The sequence below is a fragment of the Mobula birostris genome, chromosome 27 (assembly GCF_030028105.1).
Source record: "Mobula birostris isolate sMobBir1 chromosome 27, sMobBir1.hap1, whole genome shotgun sequence".
Taxonomy (NCBI): domain Eukaryota; kingdom Metazoa; phylum Chordata; class Chondrichthyes; order Myliobatiformes; family Myliobatidae; genus Mobula; species Mobula birostris.
The window spans coordinates 24,862,272-24,875,740 of record NC_092396.1 but is presented as its reverse complement, the minus strand read 5'-3'; the positions used below and the strand labels follow the sequence as shown (position 1 = coordinate 24,875,740).

The window sequence follows — 13,469 nt, the reverse complement described above, 5'->3', positions numbered from 1 at the left end:
ACACACGAAATCAGTACAAACACATCACAGGGCTCAGGTACAGCAAGTGCTAGGGAAAAGCAGGGTCAGAACAGAATGCTCGCCTGGTGCTTGGCAAAAGATGCTAGGTGGGTGAATTCAACATGAGGCAGTGTCGGGGACTGATGCAAGAGACGCCTCGTGGGATTTCCCTTGGTGTCCAACCCACTCAAATATCACTCGGCCAATTTCATGTGAAGCCTTATGTTCCCCAGGGCTCATTCTCAACATTTAGATGACTGGCCATTCCAGAGGATTGGCCAATTGGATTTTGGTTGCCAATTTCAACGTTTGGCGATTTTCCAATGCAGCTCTACAAGGGAGTCAGAAGTAGCACCAGCAAGAATCTTTTGTGAGATGTCAGAATAACAAAGTAAAAGCTTGCTAAAAACCTTCAGGAAGACACATTTCTGAGAATCTGTAAAACATCACTCTGCATCTATTGCAATTTGTTAGAAAAACCACCAGTTTATAAAACGGCTAAAGCAAACACGTTCTGTACTTCTCTGGGCAAAGGACAAGGTACTAAAAACAATGTATTTTTCACTCTTGTTCAAAGCCACTGCTAAAATTATTGGTAAGCAACAGAAATGCCTAGAAAATTGAACCATTTCTAAAAACAAATCAAAAGAGGAAAAAAAAGTAATTTTGAATGCAAGTTGCATCGATTTTGCTTAGATCACGTATAAACGAAAACTTGTAAGCATAAATCTATTTTTTTTTTGAAAAAGTGAGACTTAATAAAATTGTTTTGCTCCAGTTAGTTGATGGAAGTATTCCTCTGTATTGGTTCTGGATTGAGTAATCTTTGACATAGTGTTTACTCTCCAAAGTTGCTGTCAAACAATGGACTTCACATTTGAGTGCACAGAATTAAAGTTGACAACAGAATTCAATATATTAGCTTTCTCAAACAATTAAGAGCTTGGTTTTGCCAACTGCTAGTTATTAAAGTACTTCAGAACTAAATTTTTTTGTGGTCATACTGAAAGGATATATTCTTGATAACTGTAGAAATAATTGCATTCTGGATGATGAATGTATTAAATTAAACCTATCTTCAACCCCAATAACATAATTTATATTAAATTATAAGAAATGCATATCTAATGCTGTGCAAACAAGCACCTTGTATACAGTCTCTAATCGTACAGAGGCTCCCTGTGCAGTCAAGAATTCCATTCAGTGAAAACTATGCCAGCTCAGCAAAGATACCTGATTAAATTCAGCTGGCATGACTGTAGATAGGGCAGTGGCAGAAGGAAAATCCAGCTGGGCTCCTGGTGCCACGGACAATTTACCAGCTTCACTGTTCACCAGCCCTTGCAGCCAAATGCTCTTGAGTGAACTTTGCACAATGACAGGTGCAGGTTCAAGTCTGCAGCTCTTTCCCCTCTAACGATCACAGGGCCTTTTGGGAGGGAACTAATCAGATGAGCTGGCTTCTCCCAAGTTCTAAAGCGTCAACTGAGACCTTACTTTTCTCAGGCTACTCACTGCAGATCAGGATTGAATTTGAGACTTCCCCCTTCTGGATGGTTCTGAGGGATTAGAGAAGCTCTTGTATCAAGATAATAAAAACACCATCTGGTTTAATGCGGATTGTTCTGCATTAACTTCGTAACCATTTTATCTTAAAGCCTTCCAGTTCCATCATTAAAATCTGCCTCACTGGCCTATTGTTTCCTGTTGGTCTGGAAGCAAACATTCCCAGCATTTGCTGGTCTGTCACCACAGTAACTTATAATCAGCTGAAGTCCAACCATGATTCGCAAGTTTGCTCAAAATGGTTGATGCTGATCGGGAAGCGAACAGCTTATGTTCTATGGACACTTGTGGATTAAGGATTGGAAACTGAAGTGGGAGAAAACACACGGCATGAGAAGTATATTCTCCTTATTCAGCATTGTATTCCATGACCCATATATGACAGGGTTAGAGTTAACATTTTAATTTTCGCCATCTTTCTCCACACTGATCTCAGGACGTGAGTTTGAAGTTAAAGAAAGTTCTCTAGGCCTGCAGCTATTCCTCACCCAACAATAAAAAAAGGCAGATTATGTAGTCATTATCACAGTGCTTTCTGGGGGAATCTGGCTGCCCTCCTTCCTGGATCACAACGGTGACAAGGTTTCAAAGAAATAATGGCTGTGACACATTTTGGAACAACCTTAATCAAGTGGTCATTTCTTCTGGTTTCTGGGTGTTTCTGAATTTTCCTCACCTGTAGAGGTTCAACTAAAAAGTAAACAGCAGTTCCACCACTGATCTCCATTTCTTGCCAATCAATCAATCGGTTTATTTATTTAGCAATACAGGGCGGAGTCAGCCTTTGAGCCACGCCACCCCACCCCAGCAACCCCTGACAGTGCTAATTAACCATAACCTAATCACAGGACAATTAACTTATCTGGTACACCTCAGAAATCCCTGACAGTGCTAATTAACCATAACCTAATCACAGGGCAATTAACCTACCCGGTACACCTCAGAAACCCCTGACAGCTCTAATTAACCATAACCTAATCACAGGGCAATTAAACTATCCGGTACACCCCAGCAACCCCTGACAGCGCTAATTAACCATAACCTAATCACAGGGCAATTAACCTACCCGGTACAACTTTGGACTGTGGGTGGAAACCAGAGCACCCGGGAAAACCCTCACATTCCACGTGGACGACATACAGAGACTCCTTCCAGATGGTGTTGGAAATGAACTCTGAACTCCGACCCCCAAGTTAACCTCTACCTTGCCGCCCAATCCTGTTCAGTTGATGGCAATGGGTGAGGCTTACTTTCAGTTACACCATTTGCTTTGAAACTAATGAAAAGTAATCAAAAGCCTTAATAATTAATAACAACTCCAGGATGAGACCAGATTGCAAAGAAACAGGAGTCCTGTCAAAAGACTAGTTATCTGGATTTTCTGAGTCCACTTTGAAGGTTCTTTTGGATCTTTTCTCCCCATGGGTAGGTAACAGAGCGATGCTTAGAGAAAACACTGAACACATATGTGTGCGTGCTTCATATGCTTTGTAATTATTGGGTAAGCCACACCACTAAAGACTCACCCCAACTCTCGTAGGCTGTGCATATCCCCCAAAAGTAACAAACACAAAAATAACAAAAGTAAACATCACCTCCCATCAAAGACTTCAATTATTGGTCCCCATGAGTTTATTGGACACACCAATTATAATTTCAGCATGCATTGTTAACCAGATGTCTTGTTTTATATAAACCACTCATTCGTTCAGAATACTCAACCTTAAACGCAAACAAGTGAGATTAATTTGAAACCAGTCCAACTGGCTCTAAGTGCTCCAGGTCTCTTCAATGGGCAGGCAGGGGGGAAACAGTGACCAGCTGGACCAGAATGTTGGCTGAGCTGAATGTGTTACGTGTCTGTGGATGGAGCAATGGCGCACAGCTATTCACAAGTCAGATGGAAGAGCAAATGCACGAAAACACACAGCCCAGTAAAGCGTAACTAGGCCAGAGCTACTTCCAGCTGATGCACTTGAAATGGCATTGGTGAGAGTTGAATTAGGAGGTGGACTGTAACATCAGGAATGTTTCCAGATCCGTTAACGGAATGCTCCGAGGTCTAAGCAGGTCAGGCAGCATCAATGGAAAAAAGCACAGTCAACGTTTCGGGCTGAAACCCTTCGGTTGGACTGGAGAAAACAAACTGAGGGGTAGATTTGAAAGGTGAGGGGAGGGAAGAGAGAATCACCAGGCGGTAGGTGAAACTTGGCTGGGGGGAGGAATGAAATAAAGAGCTAGGACGTTGATTGGTGAAAGAGACAGAAGGCCATGGAAGAAAGAAAAAAGAGGCGGGCAGGGGAGGAGCACCAGAGGGAGGCAATGGGTGGACAAGAAGATAACATGAGAGAGGGAAAAGGGGATGGGAAATGGTGAAAGGGGGAGGGGACATTACTGGAAGTTTGAGAAAATGATGTTCATGCCATCAAGTTGGAAGCTACCCAAACGGAATATAAGGTGTTATCCCCCAACCTAAGTGTGGTCTTCTCACGACAGTGGAGGAGGCCATGGATGGACATATTGGAATGGGAATGGGAATGGGAAATGGAATTAAAATGGGTCGCCACTGGGAGATCCCACTTGTTCTGGTGGACGAGGCGTAGATGCTCGGCGAAGTGGTCTCCCAATTTATATCAGGTCTCACCGATATACAACAGGCCACACTGGGAGCACTGGACACAGTACGTGACCCCAACAGGCTCACAGGTGAGATGTTGCCTCACCTGGAAGGCCCTGAGTGGTACTAAGGGGGGGAGGTGTAGCACTTGTAATACTTTGCCGAGCACCGACACTCCGTCTTTCTTCCATGGACTTCTGTCTCTTTCACCAATCAGCTTCCGGGCTCTTTGCCTCATACCTCACCCTGCAGGGTTCATCTATCACCAGGTGTTTCTCTCTCCCCCACCTCTCAAATATACTCCTCGGCTTTTTTTCTCCAGTCCTGCTGAAGGGTTTCGGCCTGAAACGTTGGCTGTGCCTTTTTTTCCCCCATAGACGCTGCCTGGCCTGCTGAGTTCCTCCGGCATTTTGTGTGTGTTGCTCTGGATTTCCAGCATCTGCAGATTTTCCGTTGTTTGCACAGAGGCCTAACCCACTTGGATACATGCTCAAGAAACAGAGGGATTTAATCGGCAGACAGCAGTGCAGGAATTCCAACTACCATTGATCACCAAGTCTAATCCTCTCATGCCCGGAAGTCCTTTCAAAATCGGAACTGTCATTCCAGCTGCTAAAATGGGCAGAAAATGATTCAGATAAAAGGAACCAGGCCAAATATCCCAATGGTTATTTTTAACCGTTTTGAGAGTCCCTGACCCTGTGCAGGCAGGTTTCTCTGAGGCCTTGGCAAAACCCCTCTGAGTGGTCTGTGTAAGATTAATGCACAGGGAATACAAATACAAGACAATGGAGCGCGTGAGTGATGATCCGATCCAGATGTTGGGTAGGTGTGGAGGTTGTCCTGACTCCGCTATCAATGGGGGTCTGGTGTGTCCCTTGATTTGGGGCTAGAAGAAAACGCAGGCTGGCAGCCTGCCGTATTGCTGTTGTAAATTGCCCAGAATGGAGTCAATTTCCAGAGGTGATCAAGTGGGAATACTGAGGCTGGTGCCGTCGGAGTTGCTGCTGTAGCTGTTCCTTCAGTGTCAGTACCTGCAACACAAAAGGGACACAGGCACTGAATGAACGCAACAAACACAGAAGAGGGAATGACACAGAATGCAGATCCCAACAGCCGTACTGAAACCAGTTCCTCAGAGAAATAAAACCCTCCCAGGTACAGTTAGTCTGAGTGACAGCCGGTCAGATACAACGTTCTCTTCATGCTGGACCACAGTCGTGCTAGGAGTTTGCCCTTACACTTCTTCCTTTACTGCCGTCCAGAGCCCCAGCAGTCCTTCCAGGAGAGGCGACACTTCACCCGCAAATCTGTCAGGGTCATTTCCTACACCCAGTTCGGCCTCCTCTAAGTCAGTGGGATACGGCGCAGACTTGGGGGGGAGGGGACTGCTTTGTCGAGGGCCTTTGCCCTAGCAGCCAGGATCTCTCAGTAGCCACCCATTTCAATTCCACTTCACAGTCCCACATCGGCATGCCTATCCATGACCTCTTCAACATGATGAGGACAGAGGCAGGTTGGAGGAGCAGCACCTCATATTCTGTCTTGGTAGTCTGACACAATTGCATTCTCCCTCATTCCGGTGGCCCTCTCCCCTTTTTCTTCCCCTCCTCTGCCCATCGCCTCCCTCTGGTTCCCCATCTCCTTCCCTTTATTCCATAGTCTGCTGTTCCCTCTCAAATTCCTCCTTCACCAGCCCTTTCGCCTCTCACCTCCCAGCTTCTCACATCATCCATTCCTCTCCTTCCCTCACCTATATTCCCGCTCGCCTGGTCTCACCTATCTCTTGCCAGTCTGTACTCTACCTTCTCCTCCTCCCACCATCTTTTCATTCTGGCATCTGCTCCCTTCCTTTCCAGTCCTGATGGAGGTTCTTGGCCCAAAATGTCAACTCCCTCTATAGATGCTGCCTGGCTTGCTGAGTTTTGTGTGGGTTGCCCAGGCACGGTTATAAATATTACTCAGAGCACTCCTGTCAGCTATCAGCTCCCTTCTAGTTATTGAGCTTTATCTACCATTCATCTGGGTGTATTTTCCATCCTTGCCTTACCTCAGAAAAACCCAGACATATCATTCCCTTCTCCTGGGTTAACAAAACAGACTTGTTCTTGTCTGTCAACACAGCCTGATGTCAGGCTAGTGCTGTCTTGAGTGTGAGCATTCTGTGTCCCTAACAAAAGCCAAAAAAGTGGAAAAACTGCAGTAACCTGTCCAAGTTTGAACAGATTTTTAATAGATAAATATCCTGAGGAAATGTTAATGACAATAAAAAACAGATTTATTTAAATACAGAAAACCTGCAAATATTATACACAAGAAAATTAATATTTATTGTCATTAGAGGAGATTTTGATCTGATGAACTATGGTTCATTAATGTGTGAGATAAATACTGTATCAGATAAAAACATTCTGCTTACAAATGGAGCCGGCTTTGTAATAATGTGGGCACCAATCCTGTTGTATCCAGCTGAGAAGTCAGAGTATCCCATTATCCTGAAATTGTAGCTGTTTGCAATGGGCACTTTCCTAAGGAGCTGGTTCTGCTGACACAGATTCTGCTCGAGATGAAGAGCAGGCTCATCCAAATCCTAACCCACGCAAGAGTCTGTGGAGTGGCTGGCTTCAGTGAAAGGAACTACAGGCTCACAAGGAAGTGAGCTGTTCATTGTGATACTGAGCAACGCACACCAGCCAGATCCGTTCCATGCACCTTGTGCTCAGCCATTCACCAGCCGTTGCACACAGTCTACTTTGCCAGAGACTGGCCAGGATGTCCCTGCTCCTGACCCTGAAGCACCTCGAGTGAGTGAAGGTGTAGAGCAGCAATGTCCTGACAGTCAGCTCAGCATTCAGTTGGCAGATGGAGGCACAATAAGCCAGTGGTCCCCAACCACTGGGCCGCGGACCGGTACCGGGCCGCGAGGAAACGATATGATTTGGCGATATGAAACGATATGAGTCAGCTGCACCTTTCCTCATTCCCTGTCACACCCACTGTTGAACTTGAAATAACCTACCAAATCATACTAATTAACACATAAAACCTAAAATAACACTAACATATAGTAAAAGCAGAAATGATATGATAATACACAGCCTATATAAAGTAGAAATAATGTATGTACAGTGTAGTTTCACTTAAAAGAATCGGGAAGATTAAGCCAAAACCAATGCGTAGAGAAAAAAAATTGGCACGTACACACATGCGCACGTCATGTATGCGCACACAGGTGCCTGCGCAAGGCTTCATGGTCATGGTAGTCTTTCTCGGGGTAAACACAAGAGTCCTGTATTTGACTGCTACTCTTGTCTCTTATTTGGGAGTGAGAAAGATGGCAACCCTACTTGAACACTGCACCCCCCCCCCACCCCCGTCGGCTGGTCCGCAAGTATATTGTCAAAATTAAACCGGTCCGCAGTGCAAAAAAAGTTGGGGACCCCTGCAATAGGCAATGGAAACTAGAGCAAAGTATAACATGCTGCTGGAAGAATTCTGCAGGGGGGAGATATGACGTTTTAGGTCGAGACCCGATATCAGACCGATGCAAAACGCCAACAATCCTCTTTTCTCCACAGATGCTGCTTGGCCTGCTGAGTTCTTCCAGCAGTTTGCTTTTGGCTTCGATTGATGAATGTTTCACACAGGGCCAGCACTTACGCTCCAGTCCCAATGAACACTTTAACCAAGTGGCTTGCTACATCATTCCAAGGTCACATTCACTGAAGGAAGATGGTGAATTAGATAGTTCCTTTTATAAAGCACAATCTAGTAGTTACCATTAATGATGCCAGATTTACTTCATCACTTGAATTTAAGTTCTGCAGTTGCTGCTGTGGTAGCTGAAGTTTTATCTCTGCATTAAGAGCCAGGCCTCTGTAAGCTAGCCCAGTAACCCGACTGCTTTGTTGCTGTACCAGCTGTAGAGAACAGCCGCTTCACTGGGATACTAGGGGCGGTGAATTCTATGGAACTGGACCCCAGCAATGCGCGACAGGATCGAATGCCCGCCAAGGGTACCTGTTCCTCGAGCCCCTTCACGCGCTGTCGATGAGCCCGCTCTCGCGCTTCCAGGGTCCTCTCCGTCTGCAGCTGAGCGGCGCGCAACCGTTCTGTCTCCTTCAGGAGCTCCTGCCGGTGGCGGGCAGTGGCTTCAATTAGGCTTTGGGAGTGGCTCTGTTCGATGTCTGAGAGCTGGGCCTGGAAGGGAAACAGAAGTGTTCAGGGTGGCAGGGACAAGAGATGTCAGCCTGGGAAAAAGGTGTTCTCTCACCGCATTCGGAGCAGGAGCTAGTCCCACATCAGAGCAATGACATATTACTGCCAACGCGTGATACAGATTAACAGCAGAATCAGGAGTAAGTACAGATCAGTCCTCTTCACTCTCACTTCTCAGTGGACTGTGGCGTCTGGCAAAACGTAAACCAGCAGCCACCACAACGGGCCTGCAGAGGCTCACCATGGAGACGGAGGGTGACAAGTTGCCACGCCCGCAGAGACCCACTGTAACCTTTAACCTCATCATCCTCTCGGCCCAGAATGGAAGGCGAGGATCCTCGTTCAGGAATGTCAAACCATTAATGGAAGTGAAAAGCAAAATACTTCTTGAAATTGCAATATAAACAGAAAATGCTGGAAATACTCAGTGGATCAGGCTGCATCTGTGGAGAGAGGGATGGGTTAATGTCCCTGGTTAAATGTTAACTGATTCTCCCTATGGAGATGCTCTGACTCTGTGAGATTCACTAGAAATACTCTAATTACAAATTGAACAAAGGTAACCGCTCATACCAAAGGTACTAGCAAAGCTGTGTACTGGCAAGGCTAATACTAGAAGATTGGGTACTAGCAGGTTATAATGTTATATGCAATTCAGAGCAGAGTGTACCGAGCACTAGACAGCACATTGAAAACCACAACATGGCCTGGGAATAGTTCTGCTGCCATGCCAGCAGCTCCAATAGGCTTGGAAATTATTACCCAAAAACAAACACAACTCAGAGCTCAGTATTTTCCCTTTTCCTTTTACTCAAGACTATCTAGAACATCAGAATTCTTCAAACTTCGATCCCCATAAACACATCTCCATGAGCTTGGCAGTTGGGCGTTAGGAGTGGCTGCACTCGTGAACTGCTGGCATGACAGGAACTTTGGCCAAGTTGGGCAGCTGGGGACAAGACAGTGCTGCCAATCGCGGCAGCTAGGACTCACCAAACATGACGATATCTTCCCCCTGATAATCTGTAAATCCACCTTCAGCGATCAGCAGGAAGTGGAAAGAGAAACGACTTACCATTTTTAGCATGGCTTTGCAGCACTAATAGACAACCAGATGTTCATTCACCAAGAGCTCAGGACAATTATTCACCAGTCAAAATTCGTCAAACTTTGAGGAACAGTGTCTAGCAAGTCTATGTTTTTTTACAGAGCAACCCTGCCTTTGTATGCCACCTCTCAATCCACTTCTTCTCCAGAAGCAGCTAGACACCTCTTAAATTAATTTACCCTGTCCACTTAAAAGTCCTCTTCCAGCCTGACATAGTCCACGTCTGCACTACCTGCAGGTTCCCCTCCAAATTGGACACCATCCTGCCTTATTGTACTTATTGCATCTGTATTGTACTGTCTCAGTACTTTTATATTTGTGTGCTGTAGCACTTTTTTATTCGTAGTTTTTTGTAAATAACACTAGTCTTCGCATTTCTGGTCAGATGCTATATGCATTTCATTGGCTTTGTATCTGTACTTGGCACAATGACAATAAAATTGAATCTAATCTAATCTAATCTTAGAAATACAGTATATCACTGTTTCTTCCTCGTTGCCGCATCTGAATCCTCCAACCTCTGCCAACAGAACTGTGGGAGTACCTTCACAGGGCAGGTAGAGGAGATTCAAGAAGGTGACTGACCATCATCTTCTTCAGAGCAATTAAAGACAGACAGTAAACACTGGCCTTGCCAGAAACACCCACTATTCAATAAAAATAGCTAAAAGATGGTATTGTTTAAATTTGTTAGAAATGGGTGGTTGGCATCCATCTGTCTTGAAGGACAGGGTGATGATAGTCATCACAAGCCCGGCCAGGAGGTATGGAAATCCTGAGATGCCCAGTCGTCAAGATCCCCCTCGTGCCCTCACCAGTGTAGTCCAAAGGAAAGCTTATGAAGCAATATGTTTGGCACCAGCTTGACTGCAGGAGCTGCTGGAAGGATGCTCAATGACATCCAGTGGCCTGAGGGGCTCCACTCCGGATTTGCTGTCTGGGTTTACTCCCGTAGTCTTCGTCTCTCCCGAGGCTGCCTACAAGGCAGTGGGGCTATTTATCCGTAGCTGGGGATCTGGTTCATGAGCACCAGGGCATGTCCGCACGCTGGTGGGCCCGCGTGCTACGTGTACAGGGGCCAGACCTCCTCCCCGTCCTCTGTAGTTCAGCCTGAGTCCGAAAGGAGTTCAGTTTCCGTGTGTCGCCAGCGAGGAGGCACTACACGAGGCTTACTGTTGGAGAGGCAATGTACCGACAGGGAGAGACTTACACATTCAGCTCTCCTTTTTGCAAGCCTGTTAGCCAGCGATGGAAGCTGAATTAGACTCGTCAAGATAAAATAAGCACTTTATAATTAACTTTTTAGAAACCTTATAGGCACAGTGGCTCAGCTCACACCGACCCAGGTTCATCCCTGATCTCTGGTGCTGTCTATGTGGAGTTTGCACGTTCAGCCCATGACCATGGGTGCCCCAGTTTTCCCCACATCCTAACTGCATATACTGATGATGGTAGAATTAATACGAATGTGGGTGAATAGGTTACAGGATATATTGGAGGGGAGCGAATTTGCCCTGAGAGCTGGCACAGATGATGGTCTCAATAACACTTTCTATGTGGAGTTAAAAGTCGAAATTAATATGTTTGCTTTCATAGGGTAATGCGTGAAGTATACGAGTTGGGAGATGTCGCTGCAGCTGTAAAATACGTTGGTTGGGCTGTGTCTGGAGGATGGGGTGTTGCTCTCGTCACCATGCCACAGGAAGAGGGCGGTTGCAATAGACAGGGTACAGAAGAGCTTTGCTAGCCTGTTGTCTGAATGGAGCGCTTATAAGGAAGGTGGAGAAAATCTGGAACAAATTGCCAGAGGATGTGGAAGCGGGAGATACAATTACATAATTTGAAAGGCACTTGGATATGAAAGGCAGAGAGGAATGTGGGCCAAATGCAGGCAAATGGCATTAAGGTATACATAGGCACTTCAGTCGGCTGAAAGGCCCTGACTTTGTGCTGTATAATTCCATAGTAGAATATTAATAACAATGTAATATATTTATAAATCATGCTTATCAGCTTATTCTCACTTCTCTTCTAATACTGTGAACTTGTGATTCTACTGTGACACTGTAATTTCCTCTGGGATCAATAAAGTATCTATCTCTCTATCCAGTACCCGTGCATCATAGTCGTTTCTTGAAGTGCCTCGAAACCTTCTAACGCCTGGCAATGAGGAAAGACTGCCATAATAAGGGACGGGTGAAGAGTTGTGTAGTAAGTGATTTTGTCTGGGAGCAGGGCTGTTCTTGTGGGCAGGGTAAGGCACTGCTTCATTAATCGTTTTCTAAAATGCAGTTACAGATCACAAAACTTGACTTGAGTTGGATGTAATCTGCCCTCGTCAATCATAGTCATCTGTGCTGGCTCAGCCAAATCAAGAAAATCAGTGGATTCAAAGATTCATATGTTATCAAAGAATGTATAAATTATGCAACCTTGAGATTTGTCTGCTTACAGGCAGCCACAAAGCAAGAAACCAGAAAGAACACAATTTCAAAAAAAAAGACCAACACCCAATGTGCAGAGAACGAGGGAAAAAAAACACAAATCACGCAAACAATAAAAGTGAGCGACAGCATTCTGAACCAAACTGAGTGCCTAGACCCGAATCCCGGAGCAGCCAAGACTCCTTGCTATGGCTTTCACTGCTTTGAGTAACCAGGGCTCGTTAGCACACTGTCAATAGAACTGTCAGAGGCTTACAGCAGCAACTCTCCAGGTTTAAAGTTCACCGTCAGGGAATAAACTGGACCAGAGTCAGTTATTCACTTAGCAAGGCAGGTGTAGCCTGGTAGCGAAGCTGTAAGCTCAGAGAGCTCTCAATGGATAAAGCAGATAGAGTCTTTATAGACAATAGGAACCTTATTCTTAGGGTAATTCCGCTCTGTGGACGGTGTGTTTAAATTACCCTGTTTCAGTTATTATTTTCCAGATGTGTCCGTTTGTCTTGCACCCAAGATCCATATTGCCATTAATACTTAAGGATGGAGGTTGGATTTAGCTGAACCAGTTACAATGGCACCAAACCTGACCTACTCCCACATCTGGATGAAATAATGCTCGTGCATTACTTCTCCACTTGGCAGGCGCCCAGCGTCACTCTCCAGAGATTACCGACTCCAGACACAACTTCCTTAGAGGCGCAAGTGAATGAACCTTCACCTCCTCAGCTCACTCGTGGAATCACGTAACAACCTTCTCACTTTTCTTTCAAGAAGTCCATTAAGCCCTCACTAGAAGCCTGCAAGTAGACTCACACGTTGTGGTGGAAATGCTAAGGTATCGTGTCTACTCATTTACCAGACAGGCTCCTCCCTCATTCATTCTTAACATTAATAAAAAGTTAGAATGGAGAACTCACGTAATTGTACCGACATTCATGCTGCTCTTATAGGTTCTTAGTATCTTCTGGGACATGGAGCCAAAAGTCAGCCAGACTTCTGCCGTCTGACTGTTATCCAGTGACTCCTGACAGTAAATACCTGTGTTCGGGTGTTGTTTGAGGATAGGATTAGGTTTGGTGGTGTGCTCCTCCTACACTATTCCTTGCTTGGCTCAGAATAAAGTCCAATTGTTTGTGGAGAGCTTCCAACAGAGGGAAGGCAGTTCCTTATACTGACTGATGTGCTTGGAACTAAACCCAAACCTAGCTCAATGTCTCCGGGAAAGCAGGGGACAGAAATGAGCTGGATTGGGTAGATGTTGACCAAAAGATTAACCTTGGCTGACAAAGGCACGTAGGAGGTTAAGGATGGTCACAGTGACATCTTTTAACTGGAAATGCTTCACATCAGCATCGACTGGCAGCCAGCAGTGTCAAATGAAGATAAATCGGATTGAAACTCAGCTGATGGGTGTTCTCTCTGTGTCTTGCTTCGTTCATAGAATAAAAGGCCATAAAGCATAGTTGGAGACCATTTGGTCCATTGCAGTTGTACTGGAAAGGAGCTATCCACACAAATC

General features: G+C 45.4%; 1 protein-coding gene across 2 annotated transcripts in view; it reads right to left on the bottom strand.

Annotated features, from left to right (window-relative positions):
- Window positions 1-4,556: 4,556 nt before the first annotated feature.
- The window catches only part of LOC140188803 (uncharacterized), a 121,116-nt gene continuing 112,203 nt past the window's right edge, over window positions 4,557-13,469 (bottom strand). The window contains exons 35-36 of one of the 2 annotated variants that reach the window (XM_072245449.1): window positions 8,204-8,383; window positions 4,557-5,217 (exon numbers count right to left, since the gene is read on the bottom strand). In XM_072245449.1, the coding sequence (XP_072101550.1) occupies window positions 5,134-5,217; window positions 8,204-8,383 (264 nt within the window). In that variant the 3' untranslated portion in view covers window positions 4,557-5,133. The remainder of the gene's footprint in view (window positions 5,218-8,203; window positions 8,384-13,469) is intronic. The other variant, XM_072245450.1, reaches the window with a different exon arrangement.